General features: G+C 44.1%; 1 protein-coding gene across 9 annotated transcripts in view; it reads left to right on the top strand.

Moving 5' to 3' along the window:
- The window catches only part of TTYH3 (tweety family member 3), a 100,952-nt gene that overhangs the window by 53,856 nt on the left and 19,218 nt on the right, over nt 1–27,878 (top strand). For 8 of the 9 annotated variants that reach the window (XM_077829011.1, XM_077829017.1, XM_077829015.1 and 5 more), the window contains exons 3-11: nt 6,606–6,717; nt 7,567–7,787; nt 8,713–8,808; nt 12,427–12,499; nt 12,863–12,938; nt 22,224–22,279; nt 23,267–23,359; nt 23,488–23,580; nt 24,377–24,513. In XM_077829011.1, the coding sequence (XP_077685137.1) occupies nt 6,606–6,717; nt 7,567–7,787; nt 8,713–8,808; nt 12,427–12,499; nt 12,863–12,938; nt 22,224–22,279; nt 23,267–23,359; nt 23,488–23,580; nt 24,377–24,513 (957 nt within the window). Of the gene's footprint in view, nt 1–6,605; nt 6,718–7,566; nt 7,788–8,712; nt 8,809–12,426; nt 12,500–12,862; nt 12,939–22,223; nt 22,280–23,266; nt 23,360–23,487; nt 23,581–24,376; nt 24,514–26,834; nt 27,858–27,878 lie in introns of those variants that run through there. The other variant, XM_077829020.1, reaches the window with a different exon arrangement.

A 27,878-nucleotide genomic window follows, 5' to 3' on the forward strand; every position in this document is an offset into this window, starting at 1 on the left:
TCAGCAGATGGGCAAATAGTGCCTCCATTTACACAGCCCAGTGGCTGGTCGGGTGGGTGGTTGTGTGTGTGTGTGTGTGTGTGTGTGTGTGTGTGTGTGCTGTCTCTCTCTCTCTCTCTCTCTCTCTGCTCCTACAAAACTTCAGGCAAATGCTTGCTAAGACACAGATTTTCAAAAGTGGCTTCTAATTTTGTTTCACCATTTTTGGGTGCCCAAGCTGAATTGCCTTGAGCCCAGTTTTTGGAGTGTGGAGCATCCACAGCTTCAGATTTTACTTGGAGTTGTCAGCACTCTGCACCTGTGTTGAGACACTTAGAGGCTGCTTTAGATGGGCACCCGAAATCAGACCTCCCCCAGTGGTGACTCTACACCTCTGTCCTGCAGGGGTGGCTGGATTCTGCTCCTTGCTGCAGAGGTCATACACTCTCAGGTTTGGCCCAGCCACCCCTCTGTCACAATGACAGGCTGCGAGTGGGGCCAAATTTGAGTGAGTGACCCTGTGACCAGAGGTCACCACACTTGGAGCAGGCAGTCTCCCCAGCCAGCCCCGCAGGACAGGAGCCACTGCTATGATATGCACAGTGTACTTTTTTAGCAGTTTATTACATTAGTGTTTGCTTATATAATCTAGGTAAGAATATTTACTAAAACAGATCTTTTTTTTGTTTGCTAGGATTCCCCAGCAGCATCCCCATTACTTTCTCTAATCTCCAGCTGCCTTCCCCTGACCTGTGACAGCTCATTCTCTCTGAGCTGGGACCAGAGCACAGCAACCCTTGCAGGCACCAGGCTTCCTTCCCCCCATTGTGGTAGGAAAGGGAACGGACATGTTGTGAAACTTGCTTCTGTAAAATGAACTTCTGTATTTCAGGGGTTCTTATTGACAAAGAACAATATTAAATACATCTTCTTGGTGATGTAATTAATACCGTCTTTAACCCACAGTGGATGTATGATGCACATGTTGACTTGCAAACTTCAGTGGTATCTTTAATTTGAATTTCCTTTATCCTCATTCCTGATATTGAATGTCTTAGTAGATTTCCTTCCCAGGGAAGTTGCTGTCTCTTGGTGGGAGAAGGGCACTTCCGTGAACATCTGCCTCCTTTGTCAGGGAAGTGAGAGATTAACCACTGCAACAGCTCTAGTGCCGCAGCTCAGGAACCCTCTGACGGCGTAGCGTATGTCTGTCTCTTGCGCGGCTTGCTGCTAGACTGCCTAGAGTCAGTCAGTATTTATAAATTGAACATGATACAGTAAAATTGGCTTAGGCACCTGTGCCCCATTATTAAGTAAAGTGTCTGCTACTCCATAAGGGTGCTGTTTCTGTTCCGTTTTGATTAAAATACTGCTGCTGTGCAGAGAATATTGAGAACCAGGCAGCTGACTCCTGCACTGATCAAGTCTGTTCTGGAGGAGTGACTCTAATGCAGCTGTAGTTCGCTGCAGAATAGTGGTACTACAAAAACTGTAGGGATCAAATCTGTGCTGCTCCATTCCTAAGAAAGGTCTAGAATGGACTCAATTTAGACAATAAAACAATCAGCAGACTTTGTCTCAGTTCTTGGGGACAGTGCAATCTACTCAGTCCTGTCCCGCCTGCCCCTGCTCCTCCTCCTCCTCCTTCCCCCCTACCCTCCCCCGCCCCGGGTCTGCAGCTACTTTCTTTGGCTAGTAAGCATGGGGTTGGCGGGGGGCTGATGTGCATAGTGCAGTGACATGGCTCCAAGCTTCTTCTCATGCAGGCCACAGTCCTGGACTATCAGCTTCTAATTCCCTTTGCCCATAACTAATGCTCGTCCTGGAGTTACAGCTACTGTCAAAGATAGAAATTCCAGCAGGGGAGGAATCTGGAGGGTTTTCTCTGTATAATTACCAATTCCATTTACATGATGAACGTACTTCTGTGGAAAAGTGTTCAATTGAATCTCTTTCCTGTACTAGGACGGTAAATGTCATTAGAATTGTATGCCTTCTGCCTCTTCCTGAAGCAATCAAGATGTAGGTCATCTACTCCCTTTGTGGAAAACTCCTCAACTGAGGTTTTTACAGGCCAAGCCCTTCATAATTTATGATGGCCCTGATTGCTGGGAAAATCCATGGGACTGACACAGACTCTGTGCAGCTTCTCTGCTTCTGTTTTCTGTATGTGTGAGAACCAAGTAGTAATGCAGTCAGGACTAGCTACAATGTCCTATTGGTCCTTTTTAACATGGTAAGACTAGAGAGAGGGGGCTATTTTTTCTGCAGCAGAGGAGGAATTTATCTGAACTAGCAGTTTGGAAGACAGCTTAGCATACTTGCCAGGACAGATTCACGTGCAAAAGTCCATTATCTCCCCACACAAACCCATTCTGGGCTACCTACTGTTCAGGATGTTTGATGTCATTTTCTAAAAAGGTAGCTGCTGGAAGGAGGAGGGTGTGCTTAGTGTCCTTCAGTGACCTCTCTGCTGACTGTAGAAGCAACAGCGACTGACTGGTTCTGAAGGCTTTTGTTGGAGTTCTTCCTTCCTACACTGACATCAAACCTCCAGGGCAGTGGCTGTAACGCAGGGATTGGCAGAAAGTTGGTGCAGAGAAATTAGGTGTTCAGCTTGAATACTAGCTAGAGACCTAAAAACACCCAATGAAACGAGTAAACGTGGCATCTTGAGAGCCAGCATAGCACCAGGAATCTCTCTCATCTTTGTATGAAGACCCAAAATCTGAAATGGGAACAAGAAGTTTTTAAAAAAAAAAAAAAACAAAACCCCACCAAGAATTGCCCTAATTTAGGCAACCTGTTGTCTAGAATCATAGATCATAGAATATCAGGGTTGGAAGGGGCCTCGGGAGGTCATCTAGTCCAACCCCCTGCTCAAAGCAGGACCAATCCCCAATTAAATCATCCCAGCCAGGGCTTTGTCAAGTCTGATCTTAAAAACTTCTAAGGAAGGAGATTCTACCACCTCCCTAGGTAACGCATTCCAGTGTTTCACCACCCTCCTAGTGAAAAAGTTTTTCCTAATATCCAACCTAAACCTCCCCCACTACAACTTGAGACCATTACTCCTTGTCCTGTCCTCTTCTACCACTGAGAATAGTCTAGAACCATCCTCTCTGGAAGCACCTCTCAGGTAGTTGAAAGCAGCTATCAAATCCCCCCTCATTCTTCTCTTCTGCAGACTAAACAATCCCAGTTTCCTCAGCCTCTCCTCATAAGTCATGTGTTCCAGACCCCTAATCATTTTTGTTGCCCTCCGCTGGACGCTTTCCAATTTATCCACATCCTTCTTGTAGTGTGGGACCCAAAACTGGACACAGTACTCCAGATGAGGCCTCACCAATGTCGAATAGAGGGGAACGATCATGTCCCTCGATCTGCTCGCTTTGCCCCTACTTACACATCCCAAAATGCCATTGGCCTTCTTGGCAACAAGGGCACACTGCTGACTCATATCCAGCTTCTCGTCCACTGTCACCCCTAGGTCCTTTTCCGCAGAACTGCTGCCTAGCCATTTGGTCCCTAGTCTGTAGCTGTGCATTGGGTTCTTCCGTCCTAAGTGCAGGACCCTGCACTTATCCTTCTTGAACCTCATCAGATTTCTTTTGGCCCAATCCTCCAATTTGTCTAGGTCCCTCTGTATCCTATCCTTGCCCTCCAGCGTATCTACCACTCCTCCTAGTTTAGTATCATCCGCAAATTTGCTGCGAGTGCAATCCACACCATCCTCCAGATCTTTTATGAAGATATTGAACAAAACCGGCCCCAGGACCGACCCCTGGGGCACTCCACTTGACACCGGCTGCCAACTAGACATGGAGCCATTGATCACTACTCGTTGAGCCTAACAATCAAGCCAACTTTCTACCCACCTTATAGTGCATTCATCCAGCCCGTACTTCTTTAACTTGCTGACAAGAATACTGTGGGAGACCGTGTCAAAATCTTTGCTAAAGTCAAGAAACAATACATCCGCTGCTTTCCCTTCATCCACAGAACCAGTAATCTCATCATAGAAGGCGATTAGATTAGTCAGGCATGACCTTCCCTTGGTGAATCCATGCTGACTGCTCCTGATCACTTTCCTCTCATGTAAGTGCTTCAGGATTGATTCTTTGAGGACCTGCTCCATGATTTTTCTGGGGACTGAGGTGAGGCTGACTGGCCTGTAGTTTCCAGGATCATCCTCCTTCCCTTTTTTAAAGGTTGGCACTACATTAGCCTTTTTCCAGTCATCCGGGACTTCCCCCGTTTGCCACGAGTTTTCAAAGATAATGGCCAATGGCTCTGCAATCACAGCCGCCAATTCCTTTAGCACTCTCGGATGCAACTCGTCCGGCCCCATGGACTTGTGCACGTCCAGCTTTTCTAAATAGTCCCTAACCACCTCTTTCTCCACAGAGGGCTGGCCATCTACTCCCCATGCTGTGATGTCCAGCGCAGCAGTCTGGGAGCTGACCTTGTTAGTGAAGACAGAGGCAAAAAAAGCACTGAGTACATCCTCTGTCACTAGGTTGCCTCCCTCATTCAGTAAGGGGCCCACACTTTCCTTGGCTTTCTTCTTGTTGCCAACATACCTGAAGAAACCCTTCTTGTTACTCTTGACATCTCTTGCTAGCTGCAGCTCCAGGTGCGATTTGGCCCTCCTGATTTCATTCCTACATGCCCGAGCAATATCTTTATACTCTTCCCTGGTCATATGTCCAACCTTCCACTTCTTGTAAGCTTCTTTTTTATGTTTAAGATCGCTAGGATTTCACCGTTAAGCCAAGCTGGTCGCCTGCCATATTTACTATTCTTTCGACACATCGGGATGGTTTGTCCCTGTAACCTCAACAGGGATTCCTTGAAATACAGCCAGCTCTCCTGGACTCCTTTCCCCTTCATGATAGTCCCCCAGGGGATCCTACCCATCCGTTCCCTGAGGGAGTCGAAGTCTGCTTTCCTGAAGTCCAGGGTCTGTATCCTGCTGCTTACCTTTCTTCCCTGTGTCAGGATCCTGAACTCAACCAACTCATGGTCACTGCCTCCCAAATTCCCATCCACTTTTGCTTCCCCCACTAATGCTTCCCGGTTTGTGAGCAGCAGGTCAAGAAAAGCTCCCCCCCACCAGTTGGCTCCTCTAGCACTTGCACCAGGAAACTGTCCCCTACGTTTTCCAAAAACTTCCTGGATTGTCTATGCACCGCTGTATTGCTCTCCCAGCAGATATCAGGAAAATTAAAGTCACCCATGAGAACCAGGTTAACTAGGTCTAGGTTAACTCCATACCTCTTCTCCACCCCCTCACCCCCACCCCTATTGGGGACAGAACTGGGTAGATGGATTTTGGGTGAGGGAGGAATGGAAAGGGAGATCACTGAAAGTCTCTCTGGTGTGATTGCCTGATGGAAGCAAGGAGGTGTCACTGACTTGGAGATACCTGTCCCATTTCCATTGCTGTTCCTGTTCCTTGGTTACATGCTCTGCCTCCTTTTGGTTAATGGATTCCAAAAGAACCAGTCATGGTTTTGACTGGAAAATGGGTCTGTCTGACCAGAGCCCATATTAGACATCAGTCAGAGTCTGAACAATCTCAAACTAAATTCTCTTGCTTTGAAAATCAACTTTTTAGTTTTTCTAAACTTGTGCCTCTGTGGTTACAAGTCTCTGCTATCTTAATACCATAATCCTCACAGCATCAAGGTTTCTCATGGGAGGACTGGTCAAAGGAGATGCTGATGCAGTTTCATATTTCAGAATGGGGGAGAAGGAGGGGTCTAATAAGATGGGTCTGGAGCAAAGTAGTTAGTGCACAGATGCCTGAGACATGGGCTCTCTACAACAGTAAGACTGTCTACAATACGGCCTATGTCAGGATAACTTATGTTGCTCGGGGGTGCAAATAAGCCACCCGTCTGACCAACATGAGGTATAGCGTCATAAGTGCTCATGTGCATAGTGCTACGCTGGCAGGAGAAGCTCCTCTGCCATGTCTTCTGCCGCTCACAGAGGTGGGTTTCCTGTATGCTGACGGGAGAGCTCTGGCCTGTTGGTATAGAGCGTATTCACCAGACGCTCTGCAGTGCTCTACGTATAGACGTGGCCTAAGTAAGGCTTTCTGGCAGTGGGTGTGGATGGCTTCTCCTGCATGTGGGGTGGAATGCAGCACCTAGTTAGCAATGCAAAACAGTACCTCAGGGTAATTCTTGGGAGAGAACTTGGCTAGTTGATGGATTTTTTTTTTTTTTTTTTTTTTTTATTTTTCTATAATCTGGATAGCCCATGGTGAGGTTTGAATTCTGTTTGCCTTGCAACTAACTCTCCTAACTGGGCCATTAACTACTCTTTTCCTACCCCTAACAAAAGGGTGCATGTCACTCAGCCTAGAGGCACTGAACAGAGCCCACGGTTACATGTGTAGCATATCAAATCTAATTTTTAGGTTCACCAAATCGGTTCTGTATATCTTTCCATCTGTCCTAGTGAATAGGGATAATGTCATTACCCCAGAGCTGAAGGCACGCTGTTCCCCTGAGGGAAATCCTGGTGAGAGGGTAGGAGTGCTGGAAGAAGCGACAGTAACTTGCATAGATAAACTCTTGCTGTAAACCAGCCCTTCCTTGCTCTTCTCTCCACAGCGCTGGCATCGCTGTTGGCTTCTATGGAAATGGGGAGACCAGTGACGGCATCCACCGGCTGACATACTCACTGCGACATGCAAACCGCACGGTGGTTGGGGTCCAAGCCCGGGTAAGTACAGGGGAGGACTGACTGTAGCAAGGAATTGAGGGGGGTGTGTGGGGGGGTGTGTGTGTGTGTGTGAGAGAGAGAGGTTTCCATCTGTGTCTGTCCCTCTTTTGTTAGTCTCTGAATAGAGTAATGTTTGTCACAATTTCCATTATTAGGGAGATAATTTCTTCATCTCTATTGATTTTAAAAATATCAAAGCAAAATAAACATATTAAATGAAGTGTTCTCTCACGATCGTGTGTGGTTAAAAACAGCTTCTCATTAGCACTCCTCCGCCTGCAGAAGAGGTGCCAGGCCAAAAGCAGAGAACAGTAACTCTGTAGTAAATGGCACTGTTAATAAATATGGTGGTTTGCAGTATTGTGCTTAAGGTGTGCTCTCTAGGGGCTTTCATTTTGTTACTCCTCCGCAGATGTGGTCTGCCTATTGTTATCCCAACACCACAGTGGGCTTCTAGTGCACACTGACTTGTGGCTTAAAAGGAAGCCTCTGCTTTACAATCCATCCCAAAAGTAAAGCAAAGGAACCTGATTAAAAGCAGGGAAATAATCTTATTCTCTTGCCTGCCCAGCCCTGGTGAATCTCTTTTCTAGGTTTATGGTGGTACTTGTGGTGGCTTACCTCCATCTTCAGTGCCAAATGAATCAGAAGATATGACTCCCTCATTGTAAGTTACCTGTGAAGATAAATGGTCCCAGAGTCTGGAAGAGCCTTGGTGCAGTAATATGGAAATTGTTCCTCACTTGTTGGCAGTGATAATCCCGATCTCCACCCTCCCTGGTGGTCTTCCTAGACTGGCAGACTCTCTTGTTAATGTTTTTTTACCTTGTTCTTCGGTCTGGTCCACAGGTGTTGGACACTGCCGTGGCCCTGAACCAAACAGTGGAGCCGAACCTGCTGATCCTTGAGGAGATGTTCATGAAACAGACTGATTACCTGCATGTCATCCAGAAACTCCAGGGCCTCTTGGATGACTTGATCAGGCAAACAACAGAGATCCCTTTCTGGAAGAATGAGGAACTGTCATTAGAGGAACTGGCTGTTCAGATTGATCTATATGACTGGTACAGGTGGGGAACATGTTGGCCTCTATCACTGATGTGACATCCATAAGATTGAGTGTGTGTGTGTGTGTGTGTGTGTGTGTTGGGCCATGATGGATGCTAAAGCTTGTGTCTTTCAGGTCAGATCAACATGTGAAGATTTTTCCAACTATTTGATCTATAGATTTGTTACACACCAGCATGGGTTTTAGGTCTGTCTTCACTGGGATTGTTTTCCTGAGCAAAAGTGTGTTGAGTCTTGGTAAAAACATGTTAGAACAGATGTGACTTGACTTAATCACCAGATGAAGTGTTACTTTAGCAGGTAAAGTCCATTAAGTTATGTTGCTCACGCTCTCTGGTGCTGGCATGGGGTTAGCTTTTTCACTTTTCTGCCTCGCTGTCTGGACTTTCTATAGATGAAGGCCTGCCACACGCTATAATGCATTCACGATACAGAGGCCTTGTTACAGCAGCTGCTGGAGATGTACAGAATTGACCATCGCTATTTGGGAGAGAAATGAATAGATAGTTGGTGCTCAGAGATACTTCAGGAGTCCCCTCTGTCCAGAAGTGCTCTTATTATTCTTCAGGCAGACATAGATCAAACTAAACTTCGTGGACTATTGTTGTATTCGCTCTTTCTATATAGCGTCTAGCTGCATAGACCGGTTACCCTTTTAAGTTTGAAGTAAGTTACTGACCATCTTAATGTTTTGGTCACTCTTGCAAACGTGTTCTCATGCCTATGTAGCAGAGCTAGCCAGCTGAGGACACTGTAGACTAGTTATATGATCTGAGTAGTACAGTTAATTAGTAATTAGTAGTGAATTTTATTTGCTAGGCTTGACTGGGGGGAGGGGAGAGCCAAGTTTCTCTCTCAAGACATGCTCGCCTATTCTCTAGACACCAGTTTTTGTCTTCAGACTATCTGTGTTTCTATATATTCCAGGTGGCTGGGATACCTGGGCCTACTTCTGTTCCATGTCCTGATCTGTTTGCTGGTGCTCTTTGGACTAATTAGAAATTCCAAGGCTATTCTCATTGGGTAAGTCCTGACACGGAGACAGTGCTTGAGGAAATGCAGGCAGAGGATTAACAATAGCTAGTTGAGTCCTTCGGACTGTGCTGTCGGATCCATTCATGGGCTGCTGAGTAGTATTTGTAGAGTGCAGTGATGGCTGATTGCGTGCTTAAGAGCTATGCTCTGCAGAGCCTCTCTAAACTGACAGGATTTAGGACAACATCTGGGATACATTCCCAGGAAGATTTTTTTTTTTTTTTTTAATTTTTTGGCAGAAGAACTCTATTGTATCTGTTTTAACATCCAGCTTTAGTGTCCAAAAGACAAGGAGCTTATTCCTGAGGGTGCCTTGATTCCAACAGTTAGTACCAGTAACCTCTTTGTGGTTCACGAAAAGCTGCGATGCATGGTACTGTCACCCCAATTGAAGACCCTCTCAAGATTAAAATGGCCTTTTAAAAGGAAGAATCCACTGATGCTCCGGATGTTGGGGTGGGATTTAAACCTGGTGATTGATACTGTGCATGCAGTCTCCAGCCTTCCACCTTCACACGTGTCCTGGTAGTATGCCTGATTGTCATATTACCTTTCCTCTGGCCTAGGCTGTGACACTTCAGCAGACATGAAACTGTTCACTGTGAAGGCCACTGAAACTGCTGCGAAGCAAGAGTTGTGTGTTTGTCAGAGTAGAACTAGTCATGTGGATCAACTTTATTCACATGTACATTGCAGATATTTCCACCATGCTGGAACATCCTGTTAAAATATAACCGTATTCCCCCAGCCATCTTCTGACATGGTTTGCATTTTGCATATTTGGCTAGGATCACACTGTGTATTTGTAAACGTTATGAAAATTTGATACCATGATGGCCCCTTGGCCATGTTTATCACAATGCCCAAGCATGATGGTAATTGCAATGTATATTCAGCCTTTAGTTACCTGCCAGATTATTACATACCTGGTACGTTATAAGGGACAAAATTGCAAATGTATGCACAGATGGTAAACCCGCAGTTCAAATTAGAAACTCATTCTTTATTAGCCAGAGTCTCAAATTAAGGCATTTCCCAAAGGAAGTTCACAGAATAAAGAACCCATGTTTTGCAGCCAAGCAAGATGGTGAAATGCCAGTTGTAGATCTTCTAGTCAAACAGTTACTGGCCCAATCCCCTTCATTTACATTAAAACCCCAAATGCTCCATAGTGAACTGATTGGCCGAACATGGCAAAGTGTACACCACCACCCTATCCATATGTCACAATACAGCAGAAGCTTGTTAATGTACAAACCTGATAATTTTCACAACCACTCTGCCCAGAAGTGGAGCAAGACTCAGACTGAATAGCAGAGTACTGTCCAGTGGCTGTGTATTGCTGAGCCTTCGCTTCTTCTATGAAATAAACCACACACTTACTAATATAATGCAATATATAATTAAAGCAAAACTTTTCGAAAAGTGGGATTTTTTTTATATGCAATTCCCTTGATTTTGTTATGATTTGATGAATTGCAAAATGCAATAAACTATTTTGGCTCTTCTAGCCATTAATGAGAGTATGATGTCAGTACAATAAACTAATATAGCCCTTCCCTGGTTTACTATTCAGGTGATCCTAATGCACTCAGTATTTAATTTACAGTGACATTCATTGCCATATTTTGTAAATGTAAATATCTCAAAATCATGAACAGCTTTTTTCCTCTTTTATGAAACAGCCATCATATTCTGACTTCTTGTACACTCAGACTGTGTTAATCCCAGAGACCTAGAATTTGGGAAAACTGGTAGACTAGTTCATGATTACTAGTGCCACCTTTCATCTTAATCCACCCTCTTCCCCAGATTATAACAGTACTGTTAATGTACATTTAGCGTCTTCTGCTCCTCCTCCATCTATTGGAATATAATCATTCTGCTAGGATCTCAACTAGTCCATTCTGGCCCAAAAGACGAAGCACATTAGTTGGGAATCTGGGTCTCTCTTAAACTGGGGAGAATTGATGGGTTGGTTTTTGGAGATGTGAAAGTCTCTCTTGCTAGAGGTTTTGTATCTTACCAAAGAGATGGTTAAGGGGTTAATTACAGCCTATACATACCTGTGTGTAGGGAACAAATATTTGAGCTCTTCAGTCTATCAGAGAAAGATACACAATCCAATGGCTGGAAGCTGAAGCTAGACAAATTCAGTTTGGAAATAAGGTGTAAACTTTTAACAGTGAGAGAGTAATTAACCATTGGAACAATTTACCCAGGGTCCTGCTGGAGTCTTCATCACGGACAAATTTGGAATCAAGGTTGGATGTTTTTGTAAAAGAGATTCTCTAGTTCAGGAGCAATTTATTTGAGGGAAGTTCTAGGGCCTGTGTTACACAGTGTGTCAGACTAGAGAATCACAATGGTCCCTTTTGGCCAAGGAATCTGAATCTAGCATGTAATAGATGTGTTAACTCTCTTCTGACTGAGCTGTGGGCTGATAAGTTGGATCTTATTTCCTTTCTTCCCTGAGTACTTGACACCAGGAAGACTAGAAATTAATCAGTGGTGGTAGAGTCCACTAGCTGCATGGCTTTGTTTGGGGATGGAACGTCGGGACCGTATCTAAGGAATGAATCTCAAAACTCCCTTTGAGTGGACTTGCATGTTGCCGTCCACAGGCACCATGCTGGAAAGCTGCCCGGTAGTATCTGAATGCTGACAGCCCAACTTATTTCAGAAACCTTATTGGGATTTTCACTGTTTAGATCAAAAAGTCCTGTTTGTCTCTTTTTTTCCACTGCTCTTTAGAAAGCTATGGTGCTGCAAAAGGGCCTGACTAGGTAGGTTAGGTGAAGGGCGATACCTGGGTAGATCAGAGGTGGATTTGCAAATCTAATAGCACAGCTGGGGAAGGGGGTGTGATCTAAAACACGGAGTAACTTTCCAGGTAAATCTAGTCTCTTCCCCATATCCTTATTTCCACTAGCAGGTGTCAAGACCAGTAATTGGGGGGGAAAGGAAGGGAGCTTTTTGTGGGATCCAGTCATGCCCGTTAGTGTGTAACTCTGGATATGCCTCCCTTTCTTGTATCCCCTCGACTTTGTAAATTCAAACACTCGTACATCCTTGTTCTCATGAGATGCCAGATTAGCAATATTTAAAACAGCAGTCTTCTCGCCACAGAATAGGTCCAGCACAGATGGCAGGAATACAAACATCTCCTTGCTGATGTGCTTCTAAGGGCCACTTCTTGTCTCCATGCCCATTCAATCCTTGATTGCCTTGCTGAGGCTGTCAGTCAGTGTCCTGCTAGGAACTGGATACAGGCTTGTGGGGGTAGGTTTCCAATCAAATGATGCAGGCCACTAAACAACGTCTTAGATTAACTGCTTTTGGTTACTACTGACCTGGACTGCTTCATTCTTAGTGTAAGTAATGCATGCTGGTATGCAAGTTTCTGTATTCCAAATAGGATTTGCATACAGGACGCTATGACTGTCTCTCTCACGTTGCTAATTACACAAATGAAGACTGGTTGGTTATTACTTTTGAACTCCAAGAAGCCCCTGTTCTAAAGCATCTGGGTGTTTGAATTGGAGCCAATACATCAGCCATCTTATCTGTCTCTTTTTTTTTTTTTTTTTTTTTCCCCTTCTGCAGGGTATGTCTTCTAGGGGTGCTTGCTCTAATTGTCAGTTGGGGATCCTTGGGTCTGGAGCTGGCTGTTGCAGTGGTAAGTGGCTCTGGTTCAACCTTCCCACACCCTACACTGCAGGTTTATCAGGCACGTGAATAAATGACTCCCAGTGCTTGTCTTTACAGGACTTCTGGTTTTCAGTAGCTGTCCTAGTAAATAACATGTGAAACAGGTTCAGAAACTATACCTCCATAGTGCAGTTTTCTAGCTAGTATCTCAACTCCACTCTGCTGCAAGGCTGGGCAATAGATCTGTAGAAACTGCTTTTGGGGAAGGTTGGTGAGATGGATGACTTCTGGAATATCCCCAAACTTGAGAGCCTCTAATGGAGGATTCCCTGACATAAATATGGCTGAACCTTTGTATGGTGTAGTTGACTTTCCTTTTTCTTCTCTCCAGGGCTCCAGTGACTTCTGCGTTAACCCTGATGCCTACATCTCTAAAGTGGTGGAGGATCATGGAGTGCTCAGTACTGGTAAGTACTAGGGTTGTGACCAGCTCAGATACGCTGCATAGTAGCAGAAGCTGGCACTGAGGGTAATGCTGGTGGACTAGTATCTGAGACTGGTATTAGAAATGGAGATAAAATGCTGGGGAAAGCAGACACAAAGATCTGAAAAGCCAAGACCCTACAGGACACTTCTCTCTCCCTCCCCCCCCCCCCCCCCCCAAAGAATTCTCTCAGACAGAGGCCTATTCAGTGACCTCTCCTTTTTCATCCCACGTCTTAATTCTTTTTAGCTGTGAATGGAAATTCAGATGCGCAGAAAATTTGGGGTTTAGACTTCTGTTGGCTGTTTCTGTACTTCCTAGCATCCAAGTTTTATTTTATCTGTCTGTCTGAGATTTTATTTCTTCTGGTTGTGAATGTAAACTGGACCCTCTCATATTCAATTCAGCAGCCAAAAGGGCCAAAACGTTGCAGAGAGTAGTGTGAATTTCTGTCATCCCCCAGAGTAGTGTTTACCTTGGACCACTTAAGCACCAGTTTTGTTCACTTTCCAGTGCTGATTGTTATACCAGAATCATTCCAATTTGTGTACTTATCCTGTATTAGGAGCGATTACACTTCTGTGAAAGGATTTACCAGAGATGCCAGGTTGCAAGCTGAAATATGAAAATCGTATTCCTTCAATATTTTGATCATTTAGATAGTTATGCTCTCTAGCAAAAGTGATGTTTACATAAAGCGGTGGACTCCTTGCAAGACTTTGTGTGGGTTCTATAAAACACATAGTCCAGCTGGCAGCCTAGTTTTACAAGCTAATGTATTTATACAGCTTTCCTTGTCTTTAATTCTCATCTGCTTTTAAAATATAAGGGTTCAGCCAGGTAAATAGAAAATGTTGCCTTCGACCTTCTCAGCCCTGCCTCCAAATACATTCTGCAGATCTTCCTGAAAACACATGATTAGTCACTGAAATCAAGGTTTTCCTCCCTTGGGGTCATTGCATAAATAACTCCTAGCCATGGGAAGCAAGAGCTCATGCCTCTTTTATTACACTCAGCAGCTGCACACCATGACACCCTCATGACAAAGGGATAATGGAGCACTTTACACAAGCTGTGCTTTAATGGCTTTTGGTTTTGTCACTCTCAATCTAGATGGAGGAGCATGGTAAAATGAGTGGTGCCCCCAATTTGAGCCCCAGTAGCTAAAAGTCCACATTGTAAAACTGCTGCTCAAACTGTGATTCAGTAATAGGTAGAGGAACCGATTGCTGTATGAGCCTCTGGAGAGCAGTGGCTGGCTATTCAGTTGGTATGTGATTAGGTTAGCAACCTAAAGAACAACTATCTTTAGGGCTGGGTGAGATAATTATCAAAGCAGCATAGGGTAAGGTTAACTATTTTTACACATCTATCTTATGCTCCAAGTCCAGCTCTGTTTTATGGTCCAACATAATTCTAGGGAGCAATTAGGGTATTGGCCATAAAGGGAGATGTTAAAAACAATGCTGCTTTGGTTCTGTGTTATGAAACTTCTTTAAAACGTTTCATAAGTATAAAGCCCCAAATCCCAGCCTTTTGGGTGTGTGTTGCTGCTGTGTGTGTGTCTGATATTAATAGTGTACTGTAAAACTGATAGGGAATTAAAAACATTACTCTGCAGATGGCTGGAGGTTCAGAGATTGGAAACAAGAAATGTTTGTGGAAGGAGGTAAAATTCTCTGTGAAACAGTCTTAGTATTCTCACCCTCCGTCTCAATCTTGGTATGCCTTATTGATCAAAGAGTCTGGGAAAGGAAGGAAGGGATTCCAGCTCCTTTGTTTATAGAGGTCTTAAGTACAGGAGCCCGGTAATGGCAGTGAACTCATTGCCTTATTTCATTTCTTTGCACAGTGATCCAGGCCTGTGCAAAATGAGAATATCTCTTAATTGACAAGATGACCAAGGCTGACTTTAGATACTAGGCAGCTGCTCTTCATTTTCACTAAAGGTGACAAATGGGTAGACGGGAGAAACCTCTATTCCTGACTGTTCACTGATTCAGCTGTATGCAGTTACAGCATGGGTACAGTAGCAGGAACCAGTTAAATAGCTCATTGATAACAGTGAAGATAACCCTGAAAAACCAAAGGAACTCACGCTCAGGAGGCACCTTGTATGTACTATGTTCCTCCTTCACTTGGCCTTGCCTGGTTGGAGCCCGTTAATTTTCCCAAACAAATTAATTGCTTTGGAGGTAACAGACTCCTGCTGCTGATTGAAGCTGCTGCTTTTCCTCAATAGGGGCAGCAGACCCTTCAATGAAATGGTTATCTTTTCTGCAGGCACAACCAAATATAAGTTTAGCATAGCAGTTCTGAAGGCTCCATCAGGCTAATAGATGAGTCTAAATGGGACACTGAAGGGAATAACAACCTCATGACAAAGCCTGTAGTTCCAGTTAGCAGTGTGGCCTGTTTTATATTGGGTCATGGGAGGTGATTTAATTTGTTCATGAACTCCCTCTCCCTTTTAAGCAGTGAGTTGGTTTTAATGGCTTAATTCTTGAGCATTCCATCACATTGGACTGCATGGGGGAGATGGCTGAACACAAGAGACTAAATTTGAGTGATGCAAGTTGTCTCTTCCTATGAGTTACTGCAACTGCATTTCCTATACCTATTTCAGGGGTGCTAGGCAGATGGCCCTTGTCCTCATTATCAAGTGTGTGATGTGCACTTGAGCCAGAAGGATAATCCTGTAGGGCTCAGGGCTGGGATCTCTGAGGTCCACTCAAGGACCAGCAAGGGTGCATCTAAAAACAGTAATTTAAGGCACACCATCAACTTAAAGCAGGACTCTGCTTATTTTTTCCTCTCGTACTTTTCTTAAAAATAAAAAACAATGCAATGAGGAAGACACTAATCATTGCCTCTAATATCCAGGCAAAGGAATGCAAATATACATGTATGTATGTCTGCTTTTAACTTCTGTGTTTGTCTTTTGAGAATTTTTGGACTCACTAAATGCCTGCTGCAGGATTATAAGTGTGATATCAGAAATATAACCTATAAAACATTTTTAGTAATGACAGGCATGAAAGACATGTTACATCATAACTGCGCTAATGCATCCATGTGACACCAAACTTTAATGGAAGGTTTAATTCATCTCCCAAAGTTCCATGGAATAGATTCTGACACCTCTAACAGAGTGTAATACTTGGAAATAGAAATCTTTCTTACAGTTTATTCTGAATAGTCAGATATTTTCTTAATGGTGGGGAGACAAAATGTTTGTGCAAAGAACACCAACTAGGAAAAGATTCTCTGTTCTTCCAGGAGGCTTTCTTTGTACTAATCCTTCAACTATAGTAGTGTTCTGCATTACTCCTAACCATGCTAGGTAAATGTTTTTCCAACAGAAAGGTTAAGTTAATAATATCCCTTATTTTGTTTACTTGTCTTCAGTATTTGTACCCTATTTGTTAGTACAAGGAAGAAAGAAACTCTAGGTCCTGGTGGGTTTTATCACCCTTACAGGCACTTGCCCTTGAAACACCGTCTCTTTGGCTGATGTCTGGATGAGACTCCTTTCCTGGAACTGTCAGTGCCACATCCAAATTAAGCAGTCTTGGTAATGCCAGGTCACCTTTCTCCCCCCCCCCCTTTTTTTTTCTCCTACAGAGGGCTAAGAAGGCTGCCTCCCAGCTCTGCTGGCATGGCAGTCAGTCCAAGGTTTCCCATGTAGCTGTGTGACCTAGGTTCATTTATTTGATGCAATAACTTGTGTGAAAATTATAGGAGCTTTCTAGGAGAAGGGGACATTTTCCTGGAGAAGCTGGGCAGCAGGACTAAAACTGCTTCTGTTAGTATTTTCATCAGTTTTCAGATCTAAGCAGAACTAATGGCACTGGAAATAATCTGATTAAGCGCATCACTATTGTCACCACTCTTGAGCTAAAGAGAAGACTGTTCATTTACTGCTACAAAAAATGGACCAGAATTCTTAAAACAAATCTCCTAGAAGAGGAGAGAAACTTAATCATTTTGTGTGAGGCAGTGTGTGTCTGGCTTATCTGGTATTCATTAATTGAGAGAGCCAATGGAATTGAACACTGACTAGATAATCACCTCTTTTTGCTAGTTTTAAAAAAACAAACAAAAAGCCATGGTGCAGCCAACATGTTTATTTTCAAAGCAGGAGGCCATCTTCTAGCCTCATTCCCTTTCTCTGATACTGTTACTACCAAATGATTTATTCGATCACATAAATAAAAAGGTGTAATATGTTTAGCCAAAAAGACCTCTCTCCAGATTATCTCGTACTGGCACGCTGCATCTGGAACAGACTAGCTTATATGAGGGACTGCATTGCTCAAGGAGTGGGTAATGGAGCTTTTCACCTCAAATCCAGTCAAGTTGGGCAGTGTCTGAAAGCTGTTAGTGTTTTTTTTTTTTTTTTCTCACTGTTCAGCAGTCAGTGTGAAGTGAATTTGGCTTTCGTCAGTTACTAGTGGACAGATGTTCATGTTGCAAAACTTACTGTCCTAGATGGCCTCTTATTGACTATCTCAGCACAGAAACCAGACTGAATGAACGAACCCTGGAGATAGTTGCTCCGGGTGAGGGTTGAGACATGTGGATAGGAGGTGCAGTGGTTTATGCTGCCACTACTGTATGGGGTTCATAGACAGAGTTGAGTCTTCAGTGCTATCCATGTGTTGGGTGGTGTGTGGTTTATTTTTGTTTTTTTGTTTTTTTTGCAACACCCCCCCCATACTAAGTTCACCAAGTTTAGAACCCAGGTTCCACTTTGTAGTTTCACCGACTTTCCCTTAAATTAGCAAGTCAAACATCAGTCAATCTGATTGTTAACTTAATCTTTTCTAACCAAAAGTTTGACTTCTGCTTGCCTTTTTTCTTTTTTTTTTTCTTTTTCAGTTGAGTGAGGTTGAAATCTTCTATTGAAAAGCTGTATAGATACCATGCAAAAACTCCCTTTCCTATCCATCCCTAGTTCTAAGGAAACTCCCACTTATTGTCTGATGTGACAATACCACTTGAGCGGTATGGATACCCTGGGAAGAAAGCTACTTTTCTCCCATTTTAATTATCACTGGGAACTGTGGAAGTTTCAGTGGTAACTAAACAGTATGGAGACGGTGCATCTTCTTCTTACTATGATCTCTTCTGAGCACAGTATGTGAAATGCAGAGAGAGACCAGTCAGGTAAATGTGAGGAATGGCCAAAGAGTTGCAGGTTTATGGCAAGCCAGTTAGGCCATGGTCTGTTTCTATTTTTAAAAAATAAAGTGACCTTTGTAAACAGTCCATGCTGCTTGTTCTCTCTCCATCCTAGCATACAGGATTCCCTCTGGTTTTAAGATACATACTCAGAGGCTATACTACAATTCTGCTGGGCTTCAGTGCCATCCCGTTATAAAACTATGAACTGTAAGGCTATGTATGCAGAAGTGAGAAGCAGATTCTAGCAGATGAAACTGACTTTGTTGCTGGTAGCCTGTTTCAATTTCCTTTCTAGGGAGGATTTCAAATTGATGTTTCTATCAAATTGTTCCCTTGCCTTATTTTTGCTCTTTATCTTCCTTTTCCCATAGAATGTGGGTCAGGAGGATTGCTGCCAGCAGCAGGCACAAGCAGCTGCAAGTATGACCCTTCTCTTGGAGACCGCTTTAAAGGCCAGTTTCAAAAACCACCTCCAGACTTTAAGGATTGGCCTGTAGGCTTTCAGACTGAAAGGATAAAACTAAACTGACATCCCCTCTGAAGGGGTGAAAAGATGACTTCTGAGAGCTGATGAAGTTGCCATCAATGTGCTTATGGCAGCTGACAGAATTGGAGGGGTATATTCTGGACAGATGTTAAGGGAGAATTCCCCTTGTGTATAAAAACTTTGTCGCCGTTATGCCTTTTGGACCAGAGCAACTAGTCAAACTGGGGATGTTCCAGTTGGGAGTAAAAATTGATGATGGAGTCTGGTGTTTTGGTGTGTTTTTTTTTTTTGGATGCAGTCTTGGTTGTTTATAAGGAATAGACCAAGTCCTGCTTCTCTGAATGCAGGAGAAACCAAGAACAAAAGGAGCAGTTTCTCAGCTTATATGCTCAAGCTTCTGTCAACCTGTGTGTGCGTGTACATGCTTTCTCTCAGAAAAATATCCAGTGGAACCGTCTGCTCACATGGTGCTAGTTTCTGGGCAGACTTCATTCGCATGGGCAATGCGTGCCTCCTGCATTTGGGGAGGCTGGCCCTAGTGCTGGAAGCTCCCCAGGTGTCCAGACCATAGCTCCGTCCCTGCCCCTAGGCCCCCACTGCCTGCCGCCCTCATCCCTCCTCTCCTCCACACCCCTCTTCCCCCCCGAGACCTCTGCTTGTGCTCTCCACCTCTCCCCTGAGCCAAGCGCTCACCCCACCCAACTTGAACAAGTACAAAAACTCAAGGGGGGAACATTCGCTGCCCCCAGGTACCTCTAATTGCCACCTGCTGCTTACCAGTGGGGGAGCCACCATGACCCAGGCATCTGTGCTCTGAAAGGCAGAGAGTCAGCCTCCCCTGGCCCATTCTACCTGCTGCCTATGTTCATTAGCCTTATTTTAGGCCCCTTATCTGACCCTTACAGCAATCTTAAATGAAGGGGCAGTCACACCTCAGTTTCAACCTACAACGCGGTTGAACTTAGCTGAGCACCAACAGGGGTAGTTTAGTCACCTTCCACATCAGCCACCCATGTGCTAACCCATCTCCAGCATAAGGGGTTGCTTGGTGGGGGTGGGGGTGTAGTGGGGGGCTAAGAAGGGGGTGTGACAGGAGCAGAGCACTTTAATATCTGTCCTTGGCTAGTGTGGGGTGATTTAGGGATTTTATGCAAGAGTCATAGTTTAGAGAAGGTACTCAGACTTGCACTGGGAGCTGCAACTGACTTCTCAGCAGGCTTCCCTGCAGCAGAGCTGTGCTCAGTGCAGTAAAAGAATCTACTCCTTCAATGTTTGCCAGACAAATGGCTGGCTGTTTAGAAATCTCTCATAAAAAGGGTAAGTCAATAGATTCTAATGCCTTACTACTAAAACAAGAGCTAGTAGTTAGGATGCCACAATCCAGAGATTGGGGTGGATGGGGAAGAGATTCATTTCTGAGCAGAGCACTAGTAACCACATGAACTGAAGCCAATCAACTTTGATGCCATGCCCACAGTGTCCAAAATATGACCAGGAAGCTTTTGGACTGTTTGCCAGGTGAAGCTTCTTGGGCTTGGTGGGGAGGGTCCTGTGCAACTTGGTGCTGTTCCATCTTGCAGTCACTGTGCTGTTTTTTTCCGACTTCGGGGTACTATGGACTATGTATGATATTCTTGCTCTGGGAAGGTCTGTTTGCGAATGTAGTCCTGGAATAAGCAATCCCTTCTGATTCAAAGTGTGCGCACAGTCCACTCGTGGTATGATCCATTCAGTAGTGCACACTATCCTATTATTTGCCCAGTTTTTGCCAATTGCTGTTTAATGGCTCTGCTGAGTTGTAGATAAGTCGTCCCAGAGCAAAATTCAGTGGGGAGAGATGGAGCAGCTGGTGGAAGCAGTCCCAAAGTAGGCTAATGAATTATAAATAACAGCTGTCAGGTTCCATTGCCAGCATGCAGGAGCTGACAAGTTGTGTTGTATCGCTCAGTCCCAGTGTGTACACAGGCACAATGAAAGGTGCATGCAATATTGATGGTAAGTGCGGCAGGAGCAGGCCTGCTCTCCTTACTTGTTGGCTCCCTCACGTGGCTTTTACTTTCTCTGCTCTTTCTTTTGAGCCCCACAGTGAGGAGTAGTTGGAAAAGTCACTTCTCTCTCAATGGATCTTCATAGTGTGTAGGAAAAAGATCAATCTGCAGAATGCCCCGATTATTATTTTTGTGTGCGGGAGGGAGGCATCTTCTGTTTTATGCATGGCAATTCTAAACTGACTTCTCTTCTTGGAAGAGGCAAGAGAGGTTGGCAGAATGAATGCTGGAGAGGAACTGAAATCTGCAAACGGGTTAAAAATGAGTCTGAAGGGATGGGAGTTGTGGAAAGATAAATGGTTACTTACAAAAATCCCCTCTGGCCTCCTCAAGGATGGCTTAATGGAGTCTGGGATGTGTAACTTGCATGTGCTAATTTCTTCATTCCCTCAAACTGGTAAGCCCTTGTAGAGGTCTAGGTGGGCATCAGGTGTAGTCCTGATCCTTCTTTTTCAGGTACATTTCTATGCATTTGACAGGCTGACTTGTCAGTGTATAGGGCTAAATGTATTTTGCAGCTGGTGGTGGCCACTGTACTGGGGTTAGCTGGCAGGGAATGACTTTTAGAGGCTGAGTTTAGCACAGGGCAAGTTTCAGTGTTGTTTGGGGTGCTATGAGGAAGTCTGATATTGCCTTGTTCACAAGAACCACCTCTAGTTCCAGTACCCTGGTATGCTCGACTGCAGGAGGAGCTTTCCTGTGGGTTAAACCTGCAGTGGACTCTGGCTGTGTGCAGAAAACACCTTTCTGAGCAAGCAAGGAGAAAGGTGTGAAAGAAACAATGCATGTTAAAAGCTGTGTTTTAATGCAGTCTGCATATACTGGTAGAGGAGAGTATGATTCATCTCTAATTTATGCTAGAAGTCTTCCATTCAGCAGCTCCACCTCCATTTCTTCCTTAGGCGCGTTCCAGGCTGTCTCTCTTCCTCTTTCTCCCTCCCTTCCCCCCCCCCCCCCCCCGAGTACTGTTTAAAAACCAGCTGCTCCTTCAAGTGAGGCAGGGTAAATCCATGTTGCAAAGATGTCTCCTTCCTTCTTCTCATGTTAAAATATATATTCAGGTAGCTCTGCTTACAGCAGATGTGTAGCATAAGCACCGGTGTGCGCACACTCTTCCATGTCCGTGTAATTCTCTCTCTCTCAATGTAGGATCCTAGAAATCAAATCTCAGACTCCAGCCCAGTGTGCTGTCTGAGTGCCACTGAGTATGGTAGCTGATTTGATTCTGCACAGCATTGGTGGTTCTGTTCTCATGACTCACTTTCCTGCATAGGTGGGAAAGTCTCTCACCATTTATTGGAAAAAAAAATGCAACAGGGTCAGCTTTTAGTAAGGTTTTCCTTTCTTGCAGAATGTAGCCAACTTCCCTTCTTCAGTGTCTTCCATGCTCCATAACACCACAGAGGCTCACACTTTGCCTCTCACACAGCATATCGCTACTAATGCTCTTAGAATTAAATCTTCCCTTGCAGCAAGCATAAGAACGCTCAGAGTGGGGGGAAAATAAATATAGCCTGATTTCTATTATTTGTCTTTGTCTTGATAGATACTCTACGCTATTATCTTGCCTGTAATGCTGGATATCCAAACCCCTTTCAGCAGGTGAGTATCTCAGCTCACACCCTTCTGTTGCCGCAAGCTGCATTTCAGTGGGGCTGGATTTAAAAAGAGAAATCGGTCCTAGACGGGGTTACGAGATTGTTAGCTTGGTCTAAACATCAGGGCTTTTCCCATCTGAATCACCCCCTTCTTTGGTAACAGGAAAGGACTTTCAGATCTAATGGTGGTTCTAGCTTGTGGCCTGTAGTTGTGCCATCTCTGGCTGTGATCTCCAAAGGGAAGCAAGGTTGGATTTGGACAGTACTTGACTGGGAACCCTTCCAGGGGCTATGAGATGTGGTACTGGTGCAATAAGAGGCTCATGTTTCTTAAGTCAGGTGCATGCAGTATTGTTGGAGATGCTGCTGCTGCTCAGATGAGATGTGGTCAGGACCAGAGTTTTACTTTTTGCTTATGTGGCACATTTTTCCTAAGAGCAGAGATGTTAATCTTGCTGGTAGATAAAATGCAGTTTCAGTAACTATGTTCTGCCTGCCCAAAATCTCCTTAAAATGTGGCATCATGCCATCAGGTACGCTTTTGGGCATGCTGCTGAGGAGTGTGAACTTGCCTTGTGCATTTTAGTGGGGTGTTAATACTTACTTTTACATTTTTGTTCATTATTTCACTGCTGATAATTTTGTACAGGAAAAATCCAGCTGCTATGTGTGGGAGGAGCTTGAGATTGTAGGTGGAGCTTGAGTGGAATTACTTCCTTGCCCACTAATCTGACCCTGTCTGTATTTCTATGTATATTTGAGGAGACTAGAAAAAGTACAGACTAGAAAGCTGATTCCATCCTGTGCTTTTAGAGCTGAAGTGGGTTATGTGGAGTGTCATTACAGCTGTGAGATGCTGCTAGTTTACCCTGGATTATCTGTCACGTAGATGATATCTCTGTACTTGGCAATGGCAGTTCCTAAATTCCTCTGTTGCGCATAGCCTGGCTTGCCGCTCAAGACTGACCATGTTCATGTTCATTTTGAATAGAAGCTATCAGGAAGTCACAAAGCCCTGGTGGAAATGCAGGATGATGTGTTGGAGCTGCTCAGGTCAGCCATCCGAGAGTACTCCACCTCCAAGGTAAAACGTCTTGAACTTACCTTCTGAAAGCACTGGACGAGTAAAGGGTGTGTCCCCTCAACATGAGGCCCTAAATAAGCTCTTGCAAAGCCCTTTTGTTCTATTAATCTCTAGCTTGTTGCTTACAGGAGTACCTTACTCGGATACAGGAGGTTCTAAACTCCACCGAGATCAATTTGCAGCACCTGACTGCACTGGTAGACTGTCGTAGTCTTCATTTGGTGAGTATGGAAAATCAGTGTCTGGAGCTGACAAATATTCACTTTCTGTGCAGATACAGAGCCCCAGAGTGCTGAGCTCTTTGAGGGTCAGAGTACAAAGCTCTCTGGAGCATCAAAATACAGTAGATACTTTTTGTCTGGCTTTGCTGCTCCACCCCAAAACAGGTTCTCTGCCCTCTCTGGAAGTGATTTTTTTTTTTTTAAATATAATATGGCAGATTAGTGTAGGGAATTAGTTGGTGAACTTTTGTGCTTCTACAAATTGCATCACTGAGGCTTCATGGACCTTAACTCTAAGCTTGATACAGTTCTGGGTCCAGTGCCTTTCACATGTATAGCGCTTTATAGCGGTGGAGCAAGATCCCCATGTTGGTGAGTGAATTGCTGCTTTGCCAAGATGTACAGTTAAATTTATAGTCCAGATCTAGCTGTGCACATGTGTAGTGGGGCACTGGGTGGAAGAGCTGCAGAACTGGAAATTGTGAGCTGCTGATTTCATGAGTAATAGTGAAACTATGGAACAGGCAGACTTATCTTGATCTTCGTTTTTTGTATGTATGGCTGAGAATACAATGTACATCTGTTCCTGAATTGAGCCCTGCATAAAAACAAGGGGGTTTGTTAGCTTTTAAAAACAAGCCCTGAGTCGAATGAAACCAAGCAAAGTACATTGTGGAAAATGGCTCCGTTTTTAAGTGGTGAGCTAGAATCCAGGTGATGGGATTTTTGGAATATGGAAATTGCAGTGTTACTTTTTGTGGTGAACCAAGAGGCTCTGCTTAATTTCTCCCTTTAGGATTACGTCCAGGCTCTGACAGGCTTCTGCTATGATGGAGTGGAAGGGCTCATTTACCTGGTTCTCTTCTCCTTTGTCACGGCTCTTATGTTCAGTTCCATTGTGTGCAGCGTCCCACACACTTGGCAGCAAAAAAGGTATGCAGTGGGATTAGATACAGTCAGCTCACACTGTTGGGTTATAGAGCTGTTTCCTAATGAAAGCTGGCAACTGGACTTATGCCCGTCAGCATGTAGAACTCCTTACCATGTGTGCTCTAAGAGCATGAGGGATAAGATGTTATGAAATGTAGGCCCAAAGGGAGGAGGGTGTTAGCCTTAACTTGGTCAGTTTAAATCAGAGCCTTATTACTATGTAACTCTCTGTATAGAGGCATCATAGAGAGTTTTGATGGTGTGCAGAGTGAGACGATTAGTCTTTAGTTGGAGATTAATGGTATAGCTCTAGGGTGGCAGAGGACAGCAATACTTGAACTGTACAATACCTATTGTCTGTCAATGCATCATTTACTGGGAGGTGGGAGGGGTGTTTTCCTAGTATTGGGAGAGAGACCTGAAGTGGTGAGGATCAGGTCCTGCTTGCCTTACTCCTTCAATTATATTGAAGTCAATGGGACTTAACTGCATGACTAATGTGAGCAGGATATGGCCCCAGCAGTAATGAGAGATGACCAAATAGAAAGTACATCTATTATTTTGTGGCACTGAAGGAATCAGAGACCTGTTGCTATTTCTAATGGATATGTAGTGGTGGTAACTGAAGGTGAGATGCACAGTCAACCTGTGGAACTCTTTGCCAGAGGATGTTGTGAAGGCCAAGACTATAACAGGGTTCAAAAAAGAACTAGATAAATTCATGGAGGATGGGTCTATCAATGGCTGTTAGCCAGGAATGGGGCAAAAATTGGGGATTGGTCCTGCTTTGAGCAGGGGGTTGGACTAGATGACCTCCTGAAGTCCTTTCCAACCCTGATATTCTATGAGAAGCTGGGAATGGTCGACTGGATGGATCATTTGATTACCTGTTCTGTTCATTCTCTGGGGCACCTGACGTTGACCACCATCGGAAGACAGGATACTGGGCTAGATGGCCCTTTGGTCTGACCCAGTATGGCCAGTCTTATGTTCCTATGAGACTAGGATTTATTGGTCCATCTGTCACCGGGCCAGTTATTGCATTGGTTGCTGTATACCGTGTTGCACTGGCTTTCATTTGTTTGAAAAGTACCCTGTGGTGTTTAACAAACGTTCATGTTCTCAATATGATTTGGGTGATTTTAAGAGTGTCCTAGGCTCAGTGTACAGAACTGGAGGCATTCAAATGCAACAGGAAGACTTCCTGGGATGGTGAGGGCTGCCCTTCCTGCGCGCAAAAAAAAATAAAGGTACTTGGAAATATATCAGTGTCTCCCAGAAAACAATTGGAGGTCTTGATGCTCTTTCCATGAGCAGCAGCAAACAGCAGGTCTACATATCAAGCTGGGACCTGTACTCTCTGCACCCAGTTCAGGGAGTGGCTTCTCTTACGGATAAAATTCAGTGTCTGCCTCTTTTACTAAAACTTTACTGTCACCTTGTGGTACTGACACTAAGGGCAACTGACAAGACATGCGATAACTGGTCTTCTAATCATAGACGTTGGAGACATCATCCGGTTTTGTTCAGCTCCCTGCCAGTGTGGAATGTTTCCTATCAGAAATTGACTTGTTCAGTGTACTATCCAATATCCCTATACTGAGAATATCATGAAGGGGAATGAGAGGGGCAGGAATTAGGTTAATTTGCACAACAGTGATGCAGTATTGCAATGGCCCAAAAATGTCCATGCCACCCTAGTCAAGTGATGGGCAATGATACCTGTATCTGCCCTTCCAAACTGAAGGGGAGGTGTAGGCTGTACAGGAGTCCATGCTGACTTGCAATCTGTTCAGGCTTGCCAGTGTTAACATAATGCGTTCAGCTGGTGGGAAATGTGGTGTCTGGATTTGAGACTGCCTAGTGTTTTTCTTTTCACACTTTTTTCCCCCCTAAAAACAATCCTAGATTGTCGATTATAATCAACAAAATCTCAAGTTGTCTCTAGCAGTGTGGTTTGATTTCTGTAAATATTTAGAACAATATTTTAAGGATTGAGATCTACATTCCAGGCATATGGGGGTTTTGGTGTCAGTCTCTTCAGACTTATAAACCGGCTCTGTTGCTGTCACCTGCTTAGTCCAGAATTACATGCCTCAGTTTGAGGAGTAACCGAGTGTTCACCTATGCCTCTGAAAAACAGTGTTCTGAAACCAACTTCAGTGGCCTAACAATAATGAGCTATACTGTGTGGCTCAGAATCTGAGATTCATGCATCTGTAAAATGAGGAGAATGGTACTGACCTCTCTTGTAAAGCAAGTTGAAATCTGATGAAAAGTGCTGTGTAAGAAATAGATATTATCATTTCATGACCTCCTCACAGGAGGCGCATGCTGTCTGCTCCTGATTTGGATAGGGGTGGGACTACATGTCAAGGAGGGGAGAGGAATCAAGTTGCCTAAGGAATACTGCACCAGGGAAAAACAAGGTATGTTTGGGTTCAGACAGCTTAGAGGAGAAGGCAGCAGATGTGGTTTCTTTGGAATCCTAGAACAGCCAGTAGAGACTAGTTCTGAAGGTGGAATATCATACAAGATTTACTAGTCTGTTTTTTTTTTTCTTGCGTATTCTGCTTGACCACCAGCTGGCCTTCAGCTGAAGGTTTCCTGTGTAGCAGTGCTCGGAGAAGTGATTTGTTTCTCATTGATTGCATATTAAATGTGTCCTGATAACAAACTTTTCTCTCAACTGCAAACTCAATCTGGGTTCTGATTGGTTGGTTTTTTTTTTTAGTCATTGTTTTGAGGAGTTTTTTCGTATGCATCATTGCTAATTTTGAAAGTTCTGCAGGGCAAACTCTTCCATCTGTGCAAACCCACTGAAAACAGAGACTGGAACAGAGTGTTCCAGTTACCTAGACAATTTTGTTATCCAGGAAGGAATAAAATTCAGATGCCCCTCTTGTAGCTGGCGGGCTCTGCAGGGCTTAAGAGTAAAAATAGCAAAAATACATCTGCAGATTTTAACAAATATATAACTGTTGCACACAAAGGGGAGATCAGTTGAATAAAGTGGTACCATTGTTACATAGAGTTTGATGTACGGTTCTCCTTTGAAAAAGAACTAACTCAGTTCGTAAAGTTAGTTTCTCATAAAATCAATCCTTCCATTCCTACAAAGTGTAGGATGAGACTTACCTTTTATAACCTCGAAGGTATAGGTATAAACATTGACCTCAAGAGAACAATAGTCCAGATAAATCTGATTTTGATGTATGTTTAAAGTAGCAAGGGCTCTGGTCTTTAGGAAAGGAAGGAATAGTCTACGCAAAAATGCCTCAATCCCACAGTAGCTAAGCCCTACTGCACTGGCTTCCAAAAGTTTTTTGTCATACACTGAAGTAGAAAGGGACCTTTTTTGTGGCCAC

This window comes from Eretmochelys imbricata, chromosome 10 (genome assembly GCF_965152235.1).
Source record: "Eretmochelys imbricata isolate rEreImb1 chromosome 10, rEreImb1.hap1, whole genome shotgun sequence".
NCBI classification, from domain to species: Eukaryota; Metazoa; Chordata; order Testudines; family Cheloniidae; genus Eretmochelys; species Eretmochelys imbricata.